This window comes from Platalea leucorodia (assembly GCF_965183815.1).
Source record: "Platalea leucorodia genome assembly, chromosome: 15".
Taxonomy (NCBI): Eukaryota; Metazoa; Chordata; class Aves; order Pelecaniformes; family Threskiornithidae; genus Platalea; species Platalea leucorodia.
This window is the reverse complement of record NC_138837.1, coordinates 4028021-4052107: the sequence shown is the minus strand read 5'-3', so window position 1 is coordinate 4052107 and position 24087 is coordinate 4028021. Positions and strand designations below refer to the sequence as shown.

The window sequence follows — 24087 nt, the reverse complement described above, 5'->3', positions numbered from 1 at the left end:
GGCAATTCACACTTTTGTTTTCTACTGACTGCAACCCCAGCAAAAGGCTTCTAAAGCCTATGAATGAGAATGTGTTGGAAACTCTTGGATGTTGAGTTATTCAGCATCAAATCCCATGAGGAATGCCTGGCCAGCATCCAGCCAGCCGCTGTCTAGTGGGATTGCAGGTTAGCTGAGCATTTGTCATGAGATCTTGTAATGGACTCTAGGAATTAGGAAATTAATGAGAGGCTCTGGCCAGTCTGGGCATCTTGTGACCTTCACAAGTTTGCTAATGCACAGAGTTAATTTTATCTGTTTTCCTATCTGCAAAATTTATATGCTGCTTGCTGCTGAACTCGCTGAGGTGTTTTAATATGTGAAGAATATTGTAAAATGGTTGTGCTTCTCTATTGAAAGATGGCGAAGGGTAAAAGTATAAGTAACCAGGTAGAATACCACCAAGGACCCAAATGCTGCTCTCTTCCTTTTGGGGAAAGCTTGGTCTTGCAAGTAGGCTTCAGGGGGGCTGCTTGTATCAACAAGAGCTTCCTGGAGAGCAACTGTTCTCTGAAAAATAAATCAGAGCTGCTTGAGCAAGCTTGTTGGCTTCTGAAGCGTTCGATGTGCACTAAACCTATTTCCCTCTTCTCTTTGTCTCTTTTATGAATAGGGTCATCCTGGCAAGGAAGGTCCTCCTGGAGAGAAGGGGAGTCAGGTAGGTGTCAGCAAGACCCTCGTCACCACTGAGGGGAAGGTCGCGGTAGCTGGATGGAGACAGATCTCCGTGGGGCTCCAGGGATGGCTGGGCAGCCAGGGGCTGTGGGTCAGTGGAGGTGGCAAGAAGCAAACCCTGTTGAAATTTGAAAGCTGAGTCCAGCTTTCATCTGTTTGGGAGCCTCTTCTGGTGCTTGGGCTGGTCTTTTCTTAACTCCTTCCAGCTTTCCTGGTGAGCAGCACTCTGTAGCCCGGCAGACATGAAAACCAAAACTGTGAAGGGAAGCCTTCTCTTAATTGGACACAAATAAATATCCTTCGTGGCACAGGGAATGCAGAAAATAACTTTCTATATTCCTAGTCTTCCTCTTTCTTCCTCTCCCCCTCAAAGTCCCTCTTTAACAATATATTTAAGAACATTGCAGGAGGCTGGAGTCCTTGAATTATGCAGTTGTCCGCCTGTCCAGGAGATTTACCATCTGCATTCCCGCTGCGTCCCATTCAGTTGAAAAACATTACATTTGTCAAAAGTCTTTGATTAGAGCACCGTCTGGTTTGATGGACGTCCGCTTGAGCCTTGCCTTGTGTGCTGCACGGAGCACAACCCACGGCCGCAGCCGTTTGTCCGGCTGGTGTCACGCGAGGCTGAAAATTCAAACGTTGGCCTCTGCAGAAAGTGAGAAGCCAATAAGTGGTCGTGCAGGCGCTCCCCATGCTGGGAGACGTTTAGCAAATGTCAGGGAGGTGATCTCGGAGCGGCGCTGGTGCTGCAGTTCTCCTCCAGCCAACACTCTTGCAAGGTCTGGGAGGCTGGTGGACCCATCGGCTCCATCTGGCTGCCAGGCTGGAAAAACTGGTCCGTCTCAGGCTGGGAGAAGCGGAAGGGTGTTTGTTTAGTTAGGGAATTGAGTAAAATGAAAACCAACTGCGTTTGATAAAGAACGTGATTTATTTGCAGGCAGCAAGGGTGGGAAGGAGAGTTTTTGGAGGGCGCATATCAGGCACCGTGTCTAGCACAGCTTGTGGTGTCCCTGGGGATTTGCAGCTTTCAGTGCCAGAAAGGAGCTTTGTGAGCATCTCCACTCCCACACAGCTGAGGCCGAAGGCCATCACCCTGAGGCTTGTGCCTCAAGCAATAACTCCTCTCTGTGATCATCATCATCACAAGCTCTGCTGCGTTACTGCAAAACCAGGATGGTTTGGAAGGGGGGAGACAGCAGAACATGTTCTTCCTTTCTCAGAGAACTTGTTTTCTTTAATCCAACACACAAATCGTCAACCTTGTGTATAAATCCCCTTTCTAATAAGTTGTCGCTATCCTGACTCTTCTAATCCTCCTTTCCTATCATACAGATCTTTGCCGTTGGCTCAGCGCAGTGCACCTGCTCGAGGTGATGTTCCTGTAGTGTGCTCTGCTATTTTGAGCTATTTTCAGGTGGCTGCTGCCACTTCCACCTGATCTGAAGCAGCCAGATGGCTGGGATATTTGTTTTCCACACGCTCCTCCTTATCGCTGCGCCTTTGTGTTGATTTTTGATGTGTTTTTCTTGTTGGCCTTTTTTCACCTCAGGGTCCACCAGGTCCTCAGGGCCCCATCGGTTATCCGGGACCACGCGGAGTCAAGGTAAGGAGGATGCAGAAACAGTGTCCGTGGCATTGCTTGTTCAACTCCTGTTCTGCAGCTTGTGCTGGAGGTGGACACTGCCAGTGGGCACGGATGCCCTACCAGGGCACTTGGGGCCACCTCAGTGACGAACTGTATTTACCGCTCGAGCGAGCCTTGGTCCAGCGTCTTCTCTCAGGCGTGAGGATTACAAGTCCCCTGCTTTCCAGTAACCCCTCTTAGCATCGTTCAGCGCTTTGGAGAGATTTCTCTTGTAATTCTTCGTGAGCATGGCTCAGTCCCATTCCAATTGTTTCCAGTTTACAACCAAAATAAATCTCAGCCAGAATGTGAAAACTTTAACAAGGCTTGTTAATAAAACAAAATAGCCTATTACTACAACAAAGCAAGCTTTTCATACTCCTGATCCAAAACCTTGTTAGACAAAGCTTGTGCGTCTCAGCAATGTGCTTTTTCAAAAACTAGACTGAATTCCAGCTCTTCCCTCGCTCCTGCTGCCTGCAGTGCTTGCATGCTGATAAGAAGGCGGTGGGTATTTTTTTTCCCCATTCAGCTCTGGCTATTATGCCCATCAAGATGTATTAGTTCAGGTGCAGATGCATCCTGCATCCCAAAGGTCCGATGAATCTGCAGGGATCTGTGCTAGCAGATACAAACACAGCTTGGGGACAGCCTATAGGTGATGTCAAGCCCTCTTAAACCCCCTTGTATATTTTTTTCAATAGCAGAAACCCATTTGCTGTTCTGCCTTCAAAATTTAAGCAGGACATATTCAGCCAAAGCAAGCTTTCATCTCATTTCTTGCAAGGTTGCAGATTGAGATGTAGTGGTCCATTAGGGAATGGTTTGCTGTTGTGTTTACCGCTAAAGTGGAACTGTTCCACATTAGAATGATCTAGAGAAAGTGTGTCATGCACCAAACCCATAGTGTGTACAGACAAGGTTTTGCTTCCTACAAGCAGTGTTGTATTAACTGCACAAGCCTCCAGTTTGGAAAAAAAAATGCGTCTCACTGGGTTTGCAGCTATAAATAACTTTCAGATCTTGCCTCGCTTACCAGAACCCTGTCCTGCTGCACAAATTTTGATGTACTTCTAATTATACTTTTTCTTGATATGCTGAAGGGAAGAAAAAATTTAAAATACCCCAAGCAAACTATTATTCCTCAAAAAAGAAAGCTTCTGCCTTTTATTGTAAGAGTTGCATTGCACAGTACAGCTGGTGTAGATACCTGCGGGTGATGCTTTATCCCAAGAGGCAGGATAGATGGGAAGCGTGGGTGTCCAACAGGTTTGGGCTGGTGGCATAGCAGGGGGCAGATCCTGACCCCACTCAGCACCTCCAGGCTGAATACTGTGCCTTGGTGAAGCTTTGGAGGGCTTCTGCACCGTGTCACAAATGCCCACACCAGTCCTGTTACTTTTTTCCCTCCTTTTGGTGCCTAAAGGTACTTTAAAAAAAAAGTAGTGCATGCACAGGGGTGGTAAAACATAGCCAAGCTTAACCTTTGGGGGAGTTAGACATGGTGCTGCTACCTGCTGCAGAGCGGCGTGGAAATCTCTGGCTACGTACTCAGAGATTTTACAGTGGCTTCACCTCCCAAGTATGCATGCACAGCTTGAGCACTGGTTTTTCTGTGAATACTCAAGTGAACTCAGCTGGCAAGGCATTTCTGGAAATGTTTTTTTGGAAAACATACACAGAAAAACTTTTCGTAGTGTGTTTTATCCCTGGAAGAATAACTCCTGGGCAGGGAATGGGCAGAGACCACCAACCCTACCTGCCAAATCAAGTCAGCAGTGGTTTGTGACTGTCGGGTACTCACTGGTGACCCAAAAGCCAGACATCAGCGGCTGATATTTGATTAGCAATATGTTTAGGAACATCACAGTTTGCAGAGATACCATTGTCAACATCAGAGGAAGCAAAAATCGCTGTGATTAATGATTCTTTACTCTTAAGCTTACCTATACCCTTGTAACATCTTGTTTTATCTTCTGCAAGGGAGCAGATGGTGTTCGTGGATTGAAAGGCACCAAAGGTGAAAAGGTGAGTTAACACTGCGCATTTGGATTGATTTTTATACAGCCTCTGAGCGTTTTTGCAGACTGGTCCTGTAAGATGCTCCTGGTGACATTTTCTTCTGCACAAGGGTTTTTTCTTAGACTAGCAGGGGCTGAGCACCCACAGGACTGGTAACCTCTTTGTTTTCGGAGCGGGTGCGGGCTGGGTACCTGCCGTGACGTTCTGCCACATCTTGGCTCAGACCTGGTAGTAATCGAGCTGCTGTGCTGTGCTCAGGTTTTGAGCTGTTTGCTGGGGCAGCCGTTACTGATAGCTCAGGGTCCAGCATCGGGATGATCTCCTCCTGGCAAAATTTGCAGCTTGAGTCACTGAATGGAGCTGAAGGGTTTGTGGTGTGTTACAGCTGGATAGCGGCATACGGGATATGCTGCCCAGCCCGGTCATCAGAGCAGCTTGTGAAATACACGTCAATAAGAAAGTCAACACAGTCTATCTCTGCATGTCTCAAAGGTGCAGTTGGTTTCTCCCAGAGGAAGAGCAGGAGATGGAGAAAAATCTTGCCTGGTCCCATAAACAGATCCGTGTTCCTTTGTTCCTGTCCCTAGCAATTCAGCAGCAAAGCCGGCAGTTTTAGCTAGCGAATCCTGGCAGGGACCTTCCAAACTTTAAAAGTCTTTCTGGGAACTGTGTCTTCATTGCCTATGAGAGATTTGCTGTAGGATGAAATACATTATTGATTTGAGCTTTGCAATTAAACCTTCTTGGCTGAAAGAAATACTGCCGCTGTCCTAGAGGTTGCCTCGAAACATGGTGTAAAACATCCTCCATGAACATAAAACCAGTTGCGCTTCAGAAATAATTGGTTCCCAGTACTGGCAAGGTGTTGTTACCCACATCAAGCCAGATTTGTGATCTTGACTTGCAGCCAGGATGGGGTGTAGGGAATACTTGCTGTGATCCCTCAGGGACCTTGGCGGTCGCAGCCTGGCTGGGCTTCCATGCCTGCACACCAAAGACTTACAGAAGCCAGAGTGATGGGCGGTCGGGGACCTAACCTTGTCCTTCCCAGGTAGGGGCCATACAGTGAGGCTAGAGAAGCCTTTTCTCTTCCATCTATACACCTTCTCTGTTTTGTTTTTTTTTTTTCCCCTCTCTGTTATTTAGGGTGAAGATGGCTTCCCTGGCTTCAAAGGTGATATGGGCATCAAAGGAGACCGGGTAAGAACCTACGACTGATGTGATCTTGTAGTGCTTTGCCTTTCAAGCCCGTATGTTGTCATGCAAACGTGGCTCGGGGAGAGAGACTCTCGTCGGAGTCCTTCTGGCATGTCTGATCTCGAGGCAGGAATGCAGGAATTTGATGTTCACCTCAAGCACAGCAGTTGTAAATCCCTAAATTTGCTAGTCCCACCTTGAAGGTAAAATAAAACTGAGTGGTAATAGAGGGCCCTGTCTTGCTGCTTTGACTGCTAGGAATACCGTGTAATCCAGCTGTGTCATATATTTATTTCCAGTATCTCTTTTCCCCCATACTATTACATCTAGGGTCTGGTAGGCATCTTTATTTGCTGAGTCTGATGTGCTTCCATACCGTCAACGTGAAGTCTAAAGTTACCGGGAACATGCTTTAATGGAAACCAAAGTAATGCTGCGGAAACCGCCAGGGGTGGAGTGTTATATTAGACTCATCTTTAGCAGCGGGGCACGGTGCCTGGTCACAAAAGCTTTCAAACTCAGGGAAACACACAGACCACCCGAAACCCTAGGTCACGCTCGGATGCAGGCAGCGGCTGCAGCCTGTGGCTTTGCAGTGCGTCTGTCCGTCCTCCGCGTCCAGCCCTTGGGGACAGGGGGCTGTCCGCATCCCCTCTCCGAGTGATGCATCACTGGGGCTTAATGTCCCCCTGAGCTCTGAAGCCCTCCCAGGGATCAAGAGAGCTTTGCGGTCATTCATCCCTGTGTTTAAAGGAAAAATGAATGCCTTGTGTGAAGGCTTGTAAAAGTAGAAATCAACTCCTCCATTTCTCCTGGCGTTTAACTGTGTAACTGAACAGTTAGAGCAATTGGGTGCTTCCCCAGCCCCCACTTCTTGCCAAGGAAGAAGGACCAAAGGTGGTATCTCAGGGAGGTGACTCCTGTCCTCACCAATGCAGATAGACATAAGCTCCTTCAAACAAAGCTCGCGACTCCAGTTCCCACCAGCGAGCTCTTTGCGTTGTATGATGAGCAATGAAAGCACAAGATGCACTCGAGAGCCTCGCGGATAAATCTGCGTCCAGCCAGGTTCTGGTGCGTGAGAAGAAGGCTGCCTGTGTTCGCAGCGTGGAAGCATCTCCTGTTACCCTGCGTGACAAAATGACAACTGTTGTTTTGTGTGCCAGAGCCTGCAGTCTCGCAACAATTCACGTTAATAGCTCGGTCCTCTCGGCTCTCAGATTTCCTGATGATTTTTGGCACAAAAGCTCCAGCCCAGTCTGTCTTCTCCAGTTGCCTGGTTCAACCCTCAATTAAACACTTCCCAGGCTTGCCTGCACATCAAACTGCCATTTGGGAAGTGGGAAGTGGGTAAAAGGCTGCCTTGCAATCAGAGCTAATGAAGGCTGTTTCGGTGGAGAGGCTGTGTGTAGATGGGATAATTGGGCTGCGGGAAAAGGCGGCTGTTGTGGGAGATAACGGCCAGGCTGTGTGAATGAAAGCTTGGTGCTCTAATAATGCCGTGCAATTTACTCAATGACAGTCTCGTCTGAGCTTCTCGGTGAAGACCAGCTTTCTCCAAGAGTTGCATTAGCAGCTCTGTGGAGTATCTGATTGCAGCCGTGAGGGTATTGCTGTCAGCAAACCCGGGGTCTGGGACCTGCCTGCCCCATCAACGCTTCTCTTGTGATTAACAGGGGGAAATTGGACCTCCTGGCCCCCGAGGTGAGGATGGTCCTGAAGGTCCCAAAGGTCGCTCTGGCCCCAATGGAGATCCCGGTCCTCTTGGTCCTGCTGGAGAGAAGGTGAGTCTCAAGGATGGAATCGCCCAGGGATGTTTGGCAGGAAAACCCACTTTTCTTTGGGTGTCTCGGGTGGGTGGCCGAGGCAGTGCCTGAGTAGGGGGGGGTCAGTTTTAGGGCAGAGGGATGAAGAGGAGCTACGGGAGCTTTGTGTGAAGGCTGGCCTGAGTTGTTAACGCAAAGACCAGAGGAGACCTACGGGAGTTGGTTTTACTGCAGCGGTGTGACTTGAGTGCATCGAGACATTGGTCTCTTTGGGGTTATCTGCTTGGGTACAATGTCTTGAAAAAAAGACCAGAGGAAAAAAATGGAGAAATTGAAAGTATCATGGACTCCAGTCTAATTTCTAGGTGCATCCAGTGGAGAAAAAAAAAAAAAGATAGGAAAAAATAACCATTCCCCACTAGGTCCCCAACCCATTTACAGTGCTCACTCTGCATCAAACCCACTGGGCTTCCCCCAGGGAGGGCCGAGGATGATGGCAGTGCCCCGACAGCTTTATTCCACCCATGTCACATCTGCTTTGCTCTTGATTTCTCTGCACTTGGCATCTCCCCTTTCTGCTGGTGCAAATCTGAAGCTGCTCGCAAGGTCTCTTGCCCATGCTAACACACTTTTATTTGTGTTTCAGGGAAAACTCGGTGTACCAGGACTGCCCGGCTACCCGGGCAGGCAGGGCCCAAAGGTAACTTGGCCAGGTCCAGTCCTCGAGAGGTGCGGGGTGTGCTGGGGAGCCCGTGGCCGCGCTCCCATGGTGGTGCCATGCAGAGGGCTCAGTCCCCTGCTAACAGGACGAGGTGGAACAGCAGCGTTTCCCACCGCATGGTCGCTCCTTCCCACCCATGCAGGACAAATTTATAGATGGGTTACAACAGCTCCCAGCCCTTAGCTGGTGGACATCAGTGACTGGTTCTGCATTGCTTCAGTCTCCTGGAAAGCGGTGGGAAGAGAGGCAGTGGGACGGGGCTGCGGCGTGCGAGGGCGTGCAGGGCTGCTTTGGTGCTGGATATAAACAGGCTCCATGTGAGCTCTCATGCTAGTAATAGGCATAACGGTCCTTCTCCTTGTATTATGTTTTATATCTTCAAAGCTCTGCACAAAGGTTGACTAATTAATTAAGGAGAATAGCTAATGAATCACGGTCTCCCTGAAATGAAAATAAAACTGCTATTTACAGATTTGCAAACGTCCTTTGGATCTTATCCACACGCCCACCTTCATTTTGGCCATTTTCAACTGTTTGGTTTTTTTTTTAAGTTAAAACTGCAAATTCCACTACATAGACTAAGGCTGCAGCCCAGTTTTTACATGCCCTGGAGGCTTTGGGAACTTATGTTTTTGTTAACTTTTTTTTAAGAATTGTATTTTATTATTCATGTTCATTGCTTTAAAAAAAAAAAAAGCTTGTTTAACACTGGAGACGTAATTATCTGCAAGAGATTGTTTCCTGGTTGTGGTGTTGATGGTTTATTTTTTAATTTGCATTTTGTATCTGGGGTAGGGGTTTTTTTTTTTTGCATTTCTTCGACAAATTCGTATTTTAAAAGCAGCAGCAGCTATTCTCTAGGCACTTACATCAGAAAGGAACAAGCCAGGAGTTAAATTTTCATGTGCAACATAGTGACTTAGGAGCTAAAAACCAAAAGCCTGCCTGTTCCCCAGGCGCCCAGTAGAACCATGGGCTTGGGCCTTTGCAGTGACTCCTAATGAGGCGTGGACTTTCTTTTTTTTTCTCTCGTTATTTTTGGATGAATTTAGTTTCTGAGGTCATTTCGGGTCTGTCTTTGGTTTTGTTTTTATTAAAGGAAGGTTAAAAAAAAAGCATTAGGAGCGGTAGATGTCAGCAGGTGCTGGCTGGGGGTTATTCCAGGCCAGCGGGCGCCTGGCGTGGATGGACGGAGCTGCTCCTTTCAGTGTCTTGAACCGCTCACTCTCTTTGCTCTTTCCCCAAGGGCTCAATCGGCTTCCCAGGATTTCCAGGAGCCAACGGGGAGAAGGGCACACGGGTAAGAGCTGCTTTGTCGAGCTGCTTTGTCTAGCTGCTTTGCTGATTTTGTTTCTTGCCAAAGAAAGGGCCTTGGGCAGGAGCTGGGGAACGCTCCGTTGCAGGCAGCTGCTGGGCTGGTGCTCTGGTTGCTTTTGCACGAAGGGGTTGCCCAAAAAGGGTCACCCCACCGCTCGCATCCCAGGATGAGGCCCCCGGCGCAGGGAGCGCGGGACCGGTGAGAGCCTGGAGCGGGCCAGAGGCTCCCGACGCCGGCTGTGGGGAGAGGAGGATGCCAGTAATAGCACAGGCAGCTCTGCAGACAGCAGCTTTCCAATTAAACACTGGAAATTTTTCCCTCAAGATATTTTAAGAGATTTCTCTGAACCTGAATCCTTCCCGCGCTGTCAGACTTTGCTCAGGGCATGAAGAGCTTTTTAATTAACAGTAATTATTAGAGATGGGTGAATCTGCTCAGAAGCAGCAAGAACCATCTTTAGCCTAACTTGAGATTCAAAACGCATAGCTGAAAACACTCTTACGAGTTCCTCCTTTTAATAAGCGGAGCTATTCTAAATTCATAAACACCCTTAAAACGCGGGGGCTCCATCCTCCAGACGTGTCTCTACCTCTCACCCCACCTCCGCAGACTTTGTTCCTGAGTGGGGATTGTCTAAATACACCGGTGACTTTTTTATTTTGTGGGAGACATGTTTGAATTAGGGGATTCAGAGAACAAACATAAAGTCATTTTCTGCACCAGCTCCGGTCACAGGGGAAAAAAAGGAGGGAGTGAGGAGAGCAAGTAGAATTAGTTTCCTTTTTACTCTCATTTAAATACAAATGACTTCTAACAGACGTGTTTGATAGGAGCCCAGAAAATATAAATCACTTTGCACTGCATTAATATCATGCCACTGAAATTTGGTTTATATCCACCCCCCCCTTTTTTTTTTTTTCTACTGAGTAATTTTCATTTTATTCTGAACTACAAATGCGGCATCCTCTCCCCTCCCTCCGCTCCGGGCAGGAGGAGGGAGGCTGTGAATAAGGCAGCTGCCACGACAGCCTTGAATTCACTGTAGCCCTATAATTACCACCCGTCTTATCGAATATACAGCAATAAAATCTTTGGGCTGAATTTTTGAGTGGTGTAAAACAGGGCAGCGAGGTGGAGATGTGCTGCTTTGCATCCCTGAGCATCCTCATCCCTCTTGCTCCATCTGCTAATTTTATTCTGGTGGGATGGAGAGCCAGACCACTGGGATGGGAAACCTTGGAGGGAGCGGAGCAGGTACCAGGAGCTGGTCATGATAAGACTGGAAAAAACCCCTGAGGGTTAGGCTGGTTGAATTTCGGCAATGTCCAGCCTGAAAAGGATTGAGGAGGGCGCAGGCGGGCTGGGAAGGGGCCCAGCTTGAGCACCAAGCAATGATGACAAGACAAGAAAAGGCAAAATCAGCCATTTACTCACTTTTATTCTAAATGAGCCTTGTGCTCCTGGGGGGAGGCGGCGAGGACACTTAATTACACCCCCTGGCATGGTACACACATCTTCAGTTTAGGAATTGAAAAGCATATTTTGCATTTCAAGCCCAGGCTGGAAGGAGATGGGGCAGCTCCTGTTGTCCTGGCTCATGAGTTGAGAGGAGCCTGGTGGCCACTGTCCCGCTCCTGGGCCAGGTCAGGCTGCAGCGGGGCTGGCACCGCCGTGCCGGGAGCCCCAAAACCTCTGGTGTAAAGGAAGGAGACAGGAATTTGGGGAGAAATGAGGGGGCTTTTGTGCATGGGGAGCAGGGACAGGGACTGGCACCCAGACCCCTAAAGGGGAGCACACCTCTGTCAAATAGAAATGTTGGTTTATTTTATGGTAATTTTATTTTTTTTCTCTCCAATGTACGATTGGACCATTTCTGCCATTTTACACCCAATCCAGCAGCTTGCACTTGTTTTATCAGTGTATTTGTATGCGAGGGAGAGAGAGAGAGAAGATTTTCGTGGACAAATCTCTCCTTTAGTAAAAGGAGCCCAGCTTGAAAATTTCTTAAGAATAGCAGAAATACTGATTTTCAGTAATTGTTTTGGTATCCTTTTTTTTTTTTTTTTGCTCCCAAGTATCCTATTTGAAATAAGTGAAAAACAATTATATACAGAACAATAGACTGAGCTGGGATCACACTGCACAAACCAAATGGTGACCATCAACTTAATTTAAGCCTTGTTGAGCTAGACTTGATAAATCCCACTCTGTTTCTCCTGAGACCACTAAATTTGCTATTTTATGAGCATGTCCACATATAGTCAAGAGAGTTTCTAAGATTTGCCTCTCCAGTGCATTGTGGAGTAACCCCATTTGCAGCTGAAACAACCAAAAATCATTTGTTTGTCTTTTCTTTTTACAAGGTATTACTATTACACTATTCAACGCAGTTGTTTATGTGTCCAAAATAATATGAATCACACGTTTCTCTTACGATCGTCATCATCTAGGAATGAAAATAAGCTTTCTGGTTCATTATTTCAGCAACAGAAGTAGTCTTCGCAAGTCCTTAAATAATAAAAAAAAAAGGTGAAAGCCAGAGGCAGAAGAGCTGTACCAGCAGGTCCTGCCAGCGCGGGCAGCTGAATTTTGGTGCTGGCAGAGCCTGCAATGCTAAAGCTCCCCAAACCTGAAACCGCAACTTCTGGCTGTTCAGCTGCACAAAAGGGCCGGCAAAGTTAAAAATGGGAGGGAAAAAAAAAAAAGGATGTTGATGTTCGTATAAGTGTGACTTGTTAAATATCACGATAGTTTTGGCGAGCGGCTGCTCATCGCGGCGCCCGTTCTCGCCCAGCTGCCCGCAGACGGAGGCGAGCTCGGGTGAGCTTGCTTGAATGTTTTCAAAACCTGATCATAAAATCAATAGTTAGACGTGAATAAGTGGGCTTATTTTTAGAGCTAATAGGCCTCTGCCATTAGCACAGGGTAATAGATCTCCCTGCTCGCCCGGTCTGACAGAGCCTGGGGGGGTGCATGGAGGTACTGAAATCCAGACCATTTATTTGGGTGCCTAGAAAATAATCTGAATTTAGATGCCTTTCCCTCGGTATGCCTGTTTGAAAAATATAGGTCTGTGTACATTTACAGTGCTATATAAATTCTTCGCAACAGTACACAGTGCTGTATGCATGATTAATGATAGCAATAAGCAGGGGAAAATTTTGCTTAAAAATAGAATTGAAGAAGGAGAGGAGTGTGTGGGGCTACCTGCAGGGAGGCGGCACATGCTCCTCTCCACCTGCTCTGAATTTAGCCTCCTGTAGCTAAAGGAAAATCAGGGGGAGTACTTTAAAATTATTTTTGTAATTAATTAAAAAAAGTTATGCCAGCAGGGTTTATTAAATGGAGCCGCAGAACAAGGAGAATTCAGCAGGACTAATTTTAGTAGCTTGAAGAAAGTTGATTGTAAAGTTTTCCAGCTCCTGTTTTATGTTTGCCTGGTTAATGAGTGCCAAATACGAGAAGGCAAGATTGTGAGATGATGGATTTGGGGCAGAAAATGGCAAGTGATATTTTAAGCATTCTGTGTTCCTTGCGTAGAAAGCACATCTTTCTCTTCCTTCCTTTAACAGGTGATTGGTAAGCATAGTGGACTGCAGGTCCAAAGGAAGAAAGTGAAACCTATGGGTATTTTTGGTAACTTGACACTAGCCAAAATAGTGTTTCCAGGGAGCAAGCTCTAGGCCGTTAGTTTTCTCTTAGGCGCGGGGTAATGGAGCTTAACGTAATGCCAGATTTAGGACCCAGCCGTCTCTGTCTTTTTTCTGTCAGAATTAATCACAGTCCCCCATTAGAGGAAGCTGAGTGCATCTGTCAGATCTCATAAGCCTGCTGCTTTGTCGCTGCTGCAAAACAATGTCTTAAATTACTTGTTTAGCACAAAGTTCACAGAGATGAAGAAAGATTTGTAAATATGTGGGGCAGCTTAATTGGCTTGTCTGGCGTAAAATAACTGCTCAGAGCAGGAACCCTGCTCTGCTGCTGATATTCCTTAAATATTTAACAGTACAGGTCTTGTAACACGTGTGTGCATCGGTGTGAGCCAGCCCGCCCTGCTCCCGGCCGGGGCGAGGACCAGCCCTTCCCCACGACAGGAGCTGGGTGACAGGACCAGCAGAGATCAGTGGGAAAAGGGATTGTAGGTTTTGGGGTGGCAGAGTTGAAGAGCTTTTTTGCTGGCTCTGGTGTGTTGGCTGGCTTTTTAAGGGACTGCATGGTCCGAGTGGGTGGCCTCATCTTTGAAAGTCTTTGTGGTGTTTTAAAGGACTTCAGATACTTCTTAAGAGATTCCTTCTCTCAGATGGTAGATGTCATCTGGGCATTGGGATTACTGTCCAGACCTGCCTAAGCATTATAAATTAAAATAAATACAAGACTCAGACAAAACTGAAGCTGCTGTTGTCCTTTTCATTGCAAATGAGAACCAGAGAGGTTTTGGGGGCAGTTTGTGTGTAACGGGCTCTGTTGCGGGTTCATCTGCTGCGAGCTCAGCCTGAGATGCTGGCTGCTAACTCCATTTCTTTTTCATTCCAGGGGACACCTGGCAAACCAGGTCCAAGGGGGCAGCGCGGTCCAACGGTAACGATCCATTTCTTCGTTCTTGTGCATTTTGAAAGCTTGTTAAGACCAGGAGAAAGCGTGATCTGATTTCTGTCCTCACTGGGTAGGATCTGGCCTTCAGCAGTTGAAGCTAAGCAGAAGGGACACAGTGACTTGGGGCTGGGGCTCACCAGTGAACGTGGTTTAAGGTCATAACAAGATCAGAACTCCAGTGACAGTGATGAAGGCTCCTGTCATCCCCTTGCTGCTGGTGGGAAGGCTGGTTGACTCGGTGCAGCTCAGGCTCTTGGGTGCTTTGCATGATCACGATGCAGTGTTGTGGGTAGCAAGAAGGGCTAAAATGTCATATTTTATGTCTTTTTAAGGGTCCACGTGGGGAAAGAGGCCCTAGGGGAAGCACTGGGAAACCTGGCCCAAAGGTAAGGTTTTGGGGAGCCTATTGGAATTTCCCTAAAAAGTGTTGGTATAAGAGATGGTCTGGTTCATTGCCCTCCATTTCCCTTCTCTCCTGATCTTCATTGCCTGGCCAAATGGCTCATAAACCACTCGTAAAGTATATGCATAGATCCTAAAAACGCGTTGGCCCACATTTCAGTAGGACATCAAGTGCGTGCATGGATTAAGAGTCGTTGCAGCCTGAAGGAGAAGGAGCATCCCCGCATCAGGGACCAGCCCAACCCCACGATCCACTGACGTTTCCACTAAGCCCTATTTTTTGGTGTTTAAGTAGCATTTGAACCACCTCAGAAGCCTTAGGCTGTGCCATGGACAAAGGGGCACGTGTTGCTTCTGGGCTCCAGAACCTCACACCTTGCCGAGCCACTTAGCATGCACACCGTGCGCCTGCGATTGGTCACTGGGCAAAATAAGTATTTTTCTGCCAGCCAATCTGGAGGCACGCTCAGCTCCAGAACCTGCTGCAGAGACCAATTCAGGGACCATCAATTGCCAAGCATGATGGAAGCAAAGCTTTTGTAGTGAGACGTTGTCACTGCTGCACTGCCGGCTTTAAAAATAAATGTCTCGGATTTGTGTTGGCATGAATTTTTGATAAATACCTCGTCTTTGTGGCGGCATTTATCTCTCAGAGGGAGGCCGTTATCTGGTGGAAATATCCTGAGCTCACTGATGTTATCTTTCCTGTATTTTTATTAAGCAATGTGGGGGGAACGAGCAGCTGCTCGTTTGTCACTGGATGCTGCTCCTGATACAGAATTATTAATAGAGGGGGGCTGGGGGAAGCCGGTGGGGTGTGGTGTCACCACGGGCTTGGTGCTATTTGAAGTCATTTGGTGCTATTTGTGCACAGCAGCTGCAATAGTGATATATGTATTTTTAATGGTGTGTTGTTTTGTTTATTTGTAAAAGGGCAACTCTGGTGGTGATGGCCCCCCTGGTCCTCCTGGCGAAAGGGTAAGGCGAGCCGGTGGGGCTAAAGCAGGACTCATTTGTGTTAGTTTAACACGGCAGATGAGGCGGGTTTGTAGGGCTGTGATGGTGCTGAGGATTTTTTGCAGCAAGTGTCCTACCGAGTACCGTGTTAAGCAGAGAGGGGTGGGCAGCTCGCTGGAGGCGGGATGCAGCTTGGCATACCTGGGGCAGCAAAAATCTGTTAAGAAATCCAAGGTGAAACGTGCTTGTGTGGAGAGAGGTCTCGCAAGTCAGCTACAGCCCATAGGTCCTTTCCGAGCTCCCCAAGGAAGGCTCAAATGGGACCTTGGGTGTCCTGTGTAAGCATCGCTCCGTGGGAAAAGGGAAAAGTCGCCCATGGGTTTTGTGCAGAGAACTAGAGCCCTGGTTTTCTGGAGGAGGTGGTCCTCTAGGACCTCATGCTGCTTTCTCCAGATTATAGCACGCTAGGTGGAAAATACTGAAACAATGGGACTTCCATGATTTTAGTCTCAATTTCTGCTTTTTTTTCCTGGGTTTTGTTTTGTTTGTAAATTTTCTACAGAACTGCCCAGGGAGGAAATATATGAAATTGGTCCTTGCTTTGCATCTGCTGCTTGTGACCGCAGGGGCAAGGGGGGAGCTGCTGCTGCGGCCGCTCCAGGGAAGCAGCGCTCTGAAGAGCATCAGCTGCCGGCGGCAGCGGTCCCAAGGCCACCAGCTCTCTTCTTTTTTCATTCCCACATGAGGTGGTAGCTCCCACGTGCTTTCAGTTGAGCTGGGATGGGAAAAGACCTATTTTTTGTAGCACTTGGAGGGAAAGACACAAAGAGGTTGATAGCCCTCTTCATGTTTGCCGTGCTTTTTGCAGCTAGACAGGCCACTTGGTTAGACATGCCTAGTGGGTCTTATCTCTCCATGCGTTTTTTTCAAGGGATGGCCCCGTGCAGCTGCATCTCGTGCTTTGGGGCATTTCTTTAGGGTAGAAATAACTGGCTTTCCGTATCTTTGTGCTCATCTGCTGTTCACACAGAGCTAGTATTTCACAATAAAGCATTATAGGTTCCTTAACCATGTTTTCTGGCTTGCTTTGCATCCCAGGGACCACCAGGGCCTCAAGGACCGACTGGATTTCCTGGACCAAAAGGCCCCCCTGTAAGTAACGCTCATTCTAGAACTTGCAAAGAAATACAGAAAGTCTTTCCCATCCAGCTGTGATTGCCTGTGCCAGCTCAGTCTTAGCCGCTTCTCTGACAAGCGGAGACGTACCCAATAAAAGGCATTTCTGAGAAATCATGATAATAACCCGACGGTTTAAGATTTTAAATAGCCAAGTAAATTGCAGCTGATTATAAATGTTCATTTCCTAATGACTCAATATCGCTAGGATCTTTCGTGGTTGCTCTGTTCTTTATTTTCCCTCTGTATACTGGGAGGACAGCACAACAGAGTAACACTTCTGTCTCTGCAATTATTTTACACTGGTGGGGACCTCAGAAAGCTTTTTGGAGTGATTTCCTTCCCTGTGGTGAACAGCTCGCTCCTGCTCTGGACCTGTAAGATAAATCTTTCCTTTGGGAGATGCATGGGAAAGGGCCATATCATCTAGGGTTCTGAGCACCCCCATTTCACTGTAAAATGGATGGGAACTAATGCAAGGAGGCAAGCAGGGTTGATTCAGCCCTTATCGCTGTTTTACTACTGAGCACTTGGTCTTGTTTCTTCTCACTCTGGTTTTCTGCCGTAGGGTCCTCCTGGGAAGGATGGATTGCCTGGTCACCCCGGACAGAGAGGAGAAACCGTAAGTAGCCAAAAGTCTTGGGCAGATCATTAGTCCTGAGTCTTGTCTTGCTGGTTGGTTTTTCTAAACCCTTCTGTGCAGCTGGGGAGATGTGGCCACACATTTGTTTTCCCCGAGGTCTGTGTCTCTCCAGCTGCATGGGATGGTCTACGGGAAGCAACCCTCTTCTGAGCAGGACAGGTCGGTCTAATGATTTCTGTGAAGGCTGTGCACCAACTCCTCTCTCTATGTCCCTTTAGTAGATTGTGGAGGTCATGTGCATCACGTGTGGAGAAAATGTGAGCAGAGATGTAGCGATGCTGGTGACCAGCATCAGAGGCAGTTGGGTTTCTGCTGTGACGGGTGCTGCAAGAGGCAGCTCCTCGCGAGGTGGGAGGATGTTGGCTGGGGTTGAGTCTGGGTCAGCACCAGCACAAGCCAGCACTTGGTGTGACTCTTGCTTTCACGAGGTGGAGGAGAAGCTGGGGGGTGGTTTCCAAGCAGCCCCTGCCTCTGTACCCCAAGGACTCGCCGAAGCGCTCGTCCCTTTGCCCTCCCAAGGGGGAAGGCTGTGCCCTTGCTCTCTGGAGTGTTACGGGTAAAGTCTGTGCTTTCTTTCCCACTCTATCCTTTGAGATGTGCAGGTTTTACATATCTCTGTTCGAGACATAACTCTAGGGCTGTGATAGCAGAGAATTTTCATGGAAGACGGGCTCCATCCTTTGCGAGCTCAGCTTTCTGCACCCAACTGCATTAGGTCAGGGGCAGTTTTATTTTCTCTGGAACCTGCAATGGGGAGAAAGAAATGATTTTCACTTCTTGATGCACTGTGTGGCCAGTGCCAAGAACTGTTGCATAGAGTTACAGAGAGAGTAAGAGTTACAGCCCAATTTTGGCAGTGCCTGTTTTGAGAGGAAGGCAATTCCTGGCCAAGATGAGTGGTGTAATGGTTTTGCTCTAGTTTTTCTGTCCGCACCGGTTACTGCAGCACGCTTGTGTATCAGCCACTTGCCTTAGCACCCGAGTGAGAAGAGCATTTCTGCTGATGCTGCCTTTTAGCCAAAGCTACGCACAAGGTCCTCGTGAAGTTTTGCTTAAGCCCCCTCCAGCAATAATCCCTTGCTGCAACCCAGGGAGCGGCTCCTGGCTGTTTAGGTACCTCACTGTATCGTACGCATACTGCTTTGTCCATTTTAAAAGGTTTTGTTGCACAGATGTAATCATTGTTTTTCACCAAAGGAGAACGATGAGGCATGTGGAAGGTATGATACCCTGGCTGTCGTGCGTCTCCGGTGGTCTATTTTCTGCACCTTTTTTGCTTGAAGGATACCCTAAACAAAAATGACTCTTCTGCCATGTATTCCTTTGCATGCAGTAATTAGTATTCTTCTGTTTGGCATTTTTGGGGATGTTTATTCTTTTTCCTTGGCTGTTCCCTCATTTGCTGTTTTTGGTTTGTCTCTCTCCCCAACACTGCATGCTGCATGTTAGCAGATAGACTCTTTGTCCTGTGTTTATTTTACAGGAAAAAAAAAAAAATTCCTCTACTCAGCTTTGCATTTTTCTCCACTGCCTTTCCTAGTAAATGAGCATTAAAAAGGCTTTGCACATTATGCATTTTTCCCCTCAACTTATCACACAACAATTTAATTAACTTGCCTGGTATTTGCTAAGCAAGGCAATGCAAATACTGCTCAGCACAACACCAGATATTTATTTACACTCCATAAGTGTTATGCACTTTAAGGCAATGGTTGTGGTATTTTTGAACGCACAATCCTCAGGTCAGGATTAACTTAAAGGTGAAGAGAAGAGTTTTCATCATGCCAGAACCTGACTGTGACATTTAGTCTTCCTTCATTGAGCTATCTATAATATCCAGGACACCTACATTCAAATTAGAAGAAGCAGTAAAAACTTTACTTGCATCTGCTGTTATCAACTTGGAATAAAGCATCAAACTCCAAGTCTGCATGAGTGTGAATGAAGAATGGGCTTTCAAATATTTGGGGTCTGAAAGTATTCCCTGATAGCTTACTTCACTCATTGCAGCAGTAGCTTGCTTATCACAGGGAAATGCTTCCAGAAAACCAAAAATCTCTAAATCTGTGCCATCAACAAGCTTGCAAAGATCACTTCCCCTTGCATCCTCTTGGGGTACAGGCAGATATGTGCAGAACCAGGCAGCAGAAGTCCCTTTTTTGTCCCCCTTTCCTTACACAGTGCCAAAAAGTGAGGAGAGAAACGTAAAAATGAATTAAATATTATTTCCACATCAGTAGCCTGGTCAGTGCGCTCTGTACCTTCATGCAAGAAAACCTAGGCTTGAAATCTGAGTGTCAAATAGTTCCCTTTATTTTACTTTTTGTTTCGTAGCAAATAGGCACGCTGAAGGATGCTGAAATACTTGGCCATGTTAGATTTACAAAGATTGGATCTAAAAAAACCAAGAAAAATTCTAAAAGCTCTATGCCCAAGGCTCAGGCAGGATAAAAGGAAACCCCTTTCTTCAGATTAATGTGAAACGTCCTGCATGGAACTGGCTGAAATATTTTTCTGCAATAAGAGTTTCAAGTTTTTACATTCATTTCACAAAGATGTTTTGTCATTTCTCCATCAATGGCAGGATATTGTCTGTGATCCGCAGATAGCTATAGAATAGCATTGAGTAGTTTTTTTAGCATGACACATTACTGTTGGCTTGGGATTTATCTGATCATCTTTTGTGGCCGTGAGAAAATAGCCCGTGTACCCTAAATGACATTTCTCAAGCTTGTCAGCATGCTATAGTAAGAATGATAATTAATGTGCTTTTTAAAGAGTGGCTTAGGAGAGCTAAACAATTGCAGTGGTGATAGTTCGTTATTGTCACTCTTCAAATGTCATTATAATTAGCTGTCATGGAGACTTTGCTACTCATCAGCATTTGGAGAGAAACACATTTGTGATTTCTTTCAACAGATGTTGATGAAGGGAAAAAAAGCTTTGCTCAGCCCCCAAGGCTGGTGGGCTGGGGGCTGCAGCGGGGCTGGAGGTTGGTGCTGCCGGTGCGGAAGTGGAAGATGGTTACGCAGCCACTGAGCTCCGGGGAGCTTAGCCTAAATCAGAGCTAAGCCTGAGCCACTACCAGAATGGGGGAGCAGGAGAAGGGAAATGGTTATTAAGTATTAGTCAGCATGAAGAAACTCGCATGTTCTGACTTTTTAATAGCCATTTCTTCTATAGGTTTTATGAGCATGGCAAATTTTTTTATACGTATGTGGCTAGTCCTTCAGCTGAACCACAGGAGCTCCATCAAAACAGCAGAGCTGAGCTTTGAGAATCCCTTTTTCTTCCTCTGTTTCATCCCTGTATAAATGTACAAATACACATTTTTCACCTTCTGTTTTGATTTCTTGTTTCTTTTCTCTTTGGGTGTCCACCCGTTCCTGGTCAGTAGTTTCACCAGAGGAGGAGCAGTCGGGTGGCAGTCTGGGATCCTCGTTGGAGTACTCCTTGGCAGAAGTGTCATCTCTTTCTCTTTTCCCTTTCTCCAACAGGGTTTCCAAGGCAAGACCGGCCCTCCAGGACCCCCTGGTGTTGTAGGCCCTCAGGTAAGAAACGACCGCTCGTGCTTGGACCAGCCCTCTGCAGCGCATCTTCACCGGTTCAGCGCAGCGGGCTCTCGCAGCTCTGATGGTTTAGCTGGAGCTGCTGGGACTGCAGGTTATACAGCACACAGGCTCCTCTTCCAGGGGAGGCAAAGTCATGTCGAAGCAAGCTTGAAGGCTTTGAAATTCCTGGCCAGGGTGTGCAATACGCCCGTGGATCCCAGCTCACCCTGTCGAGGCGTTAGGATGGTATTTAGACAACATGGCTGAAGGCTGCTGTAAATAAGGTGGCTCCTGTGACCTTAACAGAACTACCTTGGTGTAAAATTGGTGTAGGATGAGAGACCGACCAGCTACACACGACCTGACTAAAAGACCTCAAGCAGCCAGAGAGTTAAAGGAGGTCTCAAAGGGCTGTACAGCTGCTGGGGTGTGCAGGGCAGCGTATGCGTGACCCAAGAGTGCTCTTACGTGTCGCTGTGAAGAAATGCATCCCTCTGTAATATAAAGCGCGGCTCGATTCTATCAGAGTTGGGCTGGCTTTGTTTTAGTCACAACAAACTGTGCAATCTGGAAACAGTAACTGCACAACCAGAACTTGTTCCCCTTAAGCATAGGCGTGCAAGGTTCGTGCATCAGTTTTGTAGGCAGAGTCCTAGACCGAGTGGGACTGGCTTTGGGTTGAGTCGTCTTTCCTGAACTGCTGGGGAGGATGCTCTTTAATTGCAAAGTAATTTATTTGTCCTCTTTAATGATAGTGTAAAGTCCCTGATTTGTAAAGTCCCTGATTAGGGGCAATTCCCTGACTGTGTCTGTCTTCTCAAGTGCAAATTGGGTTCTATGGCAATTTTATTTGGCTCTGCTGTGCGTAGTTAGCGTGGTTGCTGGGCGATCGCAATGTTATCGTTCTGCTTACGCTAAGTGGCACCCTGCAGCGTGACGTGAATTACAACCACCGTCCCAGCGGACACCAGCGTGCAGGGACATTACAGTATTGCTTATATGGCTTTTGTCCTCCTCCAAAATGGGCCACTTGGGAACCTTCTGTGCTGGGCCTTACGTTACACTCATCAGCATTAGTGCCCACGTACAGCACAGAGGCAGTCAGTAATTGCCATGTAGTACAAGTCTTATCCATTATTTATGCCCCATATAAGGAAGAATCAGCGTGATTTTAGAGTACTTAGGAAGTTTTCAATTAAAAAAAAAAAACACGAAGCATAATAATTGTAGTAGTAATATCTCACTTATGTGAATGCTTTCATCCAGAGGTTCCCAATGCCTCTAGTCTGTCGCGTGCAATGTTGCCCACTTCTAAAGCCAGGTCCCTTTAGATGCCAAAGGAGGCAACTCTCCAGGGATCCCTGGTGGCACCGCAGGGGACAGCTAAGGGAAGGGAGCATCTTCTATCCCATTGCAACCTAAAGGAATAAACTGATAGCCTGCACCTCTTCCTTCATATCTGCCGATACCCAGCACCTTCTCCCGATCTCTGTTTCCTCAGGGTCCGACTGGTGAGACTGGGCCAATGGGTGAGCGGGGACATCCAGGCCCTCCAGGTCCCCCAGGTGAACAAGGTCTTCCTGGCCTCACTGGAAAAGAAGGGACCAAGGTAGGGACCAGCAGCCTACTGAATTCACCCGCCTTGCAAGCCTGGATGCCTGCCTCTCTCCCAGAAACGGAGAGGGGTGATTCAGAAAAGACATGATGCTTGACAGTGTCTCGTCACGACTGGAGCCCAGAAGGAGGAGCAGGGTCTCTATGGAGTCTGCAGATCCTCAGCTATTTATCGCTGTCGTTGCAGGGGGACCCTGGTCCCGCTGGCCTCCCAGGGAAGGACGGACCCCCGGGCTTGCGAGGCTTCCCCGGAGAGAGAGGACTCCCTGGCCCCATTGTGAGTAGAAGCTGTGCGGTCCTTCCAGCGGGAAGGATGCCCAGGTGATGCAGCACCCACCTCCCAAAATGACTTTGTTTTCCTCCCTCCAGGGTGCTCCAGGGTTGAAAGGCAACGAAGGTCCCCCAGGCCCCCCAGGTCCAGCAGTGAGTATCCTTGCCCTTACAGGCACCACCTAATGCATTTACGAGCTTGGCAAGCCGAAACGGAGGGTTAGTCACAGCTCGGTGCTTTATCCGTTATTTCCTTTGCACTAACGACTTGCTGGATATTGCTTTATTTTACAAGACACGCATGTAATAGCTCAGTCATTCTGTGGTGTCAGCTGTGAACATACGTGACAAGCTGAGGGAACTGGAATGATTCAGGACATTGAGAATTTTGCTTCTAAGTCACCTGCTTTCTCTCTGAAAGTTGTCTCTGCTTGAGATTTCTGCTCAGTGCAGCCCTCCTGGAAGAAAATATTCATCATCCAGCCCTCCTGGCTGTATTGGCCATGAAGTGGCTCATGTTCTTGTTCCAAGCTGATAATGTGCCCTCAGGAGCTGAGCTCCCTGCACTGTCCAGAGGAGAACCCAGCCCTTCCAGGGATTTTAATTAAAAAAAGATCTGCAGGACCCCTTGGGCTGATGGTACCAAGTTATCACGTGGCAGTCACCCCATCAAATGTGCTCACTTGCGATGCGTTTGCAGCATCCTACTGCTGGGTTTCTTTCTGTTTATATATAGATAAAGCTTGATACTCCAGTTAACGCTTCCTTCTTCTCCAAACAGGGCTCTCCTGGCGAGCGCGGTCCCGCGGGATCAGCCGGCCCGATAGGCTTGCCAGGGCGACCTGGCCCCCAGGGACCTCCGGGACCTGCAGGTGAAAAGGGAGCTCCAGTAAGTACCAGTATAAAGATTAACAGCTGTGGGTCAAATAGAAATGTATGTAGTAGGAAGCTGAGCATGGAGACATTCCCTGGGGTAGGTGTATAAAAGATTAAAAAAAAAAAAAAAGGAGGAATTCAATTAGGAAGGAATTTTCTCATCTTGTGTGCATCTCACTGAACATTAGCTGCTCAACTGCCCTGTTTGGGACACCAATGCTATCAAAAATGGATGTGATCCCAGGGACTGAAATGTCTTCAGGCAACAAGAAGGGATGAGGGATGATGAACAGGTAAAATTGACAGCCTGTGTGACCTCCTAGTGACAGACAGCCAAAGGACAGGCCTCTGGGCAGAGAAATGAGCCAACCCCATCACTGCTTACAAGGATGCAACATCAATTTCCACTGAGCCTAAATAAATCCTTGCCCTCACCCTGCCTTGGCCAAGGGCGGCACGAGAAGGTGCCGCGGAGGTGTCGGCTCTGCTTCCCGGGGCGCTGCGTGCTGCCGCAGCATCAGTATTCCCAGGCATCCCGCTGGCGCCCGTGGAAAGATCTGCTCTCGGCAGGAGCCCGAGCAGAGCGCGGCTGAGTCCTGCCATATGGTCCCTCTCCCGAGCGCTCGCCAGCCAGCCCGCG

The 24087-nt window shown here is 47.7% G+C and overlaps 1 protein-coding gene across 1 annotated transcript in view; it reads left to right on the top strand.

The window, feature by feature from the left end:
• The window catches only part of COL5A1 (collagen type V alpha 1 chain), a gene marked incomplete at its 5' end in the record, with an annotated part of 122786 nt that overhangs the window by 74504 nt on the left and 24195 nt on the right, over nucleotides 1–24087 (top strand). Inside the window, 17 exons of the mRNA XM_082327859.1 lie at nucleotides 653–697; nucleotides 2267–2320; nucleotides 4325–4369; nucleotides 5510–5563; nucleotides 7237–7344; nucleotides 7973–8026; nucleotides 9294–9347; nucleotides 13899–13943; nucleotides 14291–14344; nucleotides 15294–15338; nucleotides 16416–16469; nucleotides 17062–17115; nucleotides 20634–20687; nucleotides 22189–22296; nucleotides 22489–22578; nucleotides 22671–22724; nucleotides 23353–23460. Coding sequence (XP_082183985.1) covers nucleotides 653–697; nucleotides 2267–2320; nucleotides 4325–4369; nucleotides 5510–5563; nucleotides 7237–7344; nucleotides 7973–8026; nucleotides 9294–9347; nucleotides 13899–13943; nucleotides 14291–14344; nucleotides 15294–15338; nucleotides 16416–16469; nucleotides 17062–17115; nucleotides 20634–20687; nucleotides 22189–22296; nucleotides 22489–22578; nucleotides 22671–22724; nucleotides 23353–23460 — 1080 coding nt within the window. The remainder of the gene's footprint in view (nucleotides 1–652; nucleotides 698–2266; nucleotides 2321–4324; nucleotides 4370–5509; nucleotides 5564–7236; nucleotides 7345–7972; nucleotides 8027–9293; nucleotides 9348–13898; nucleotides 13944–14290; nucleotides 14345–15293; nucleotides 15339–16415; nucleotides 16470–17061; nucleotides 17116–20633; nucleotides 20688–22188; nucleotides 22297–22488; nucleotides 22579–22670; nucleotides 22725–23352; nucleotides 23461–24087) is intronic.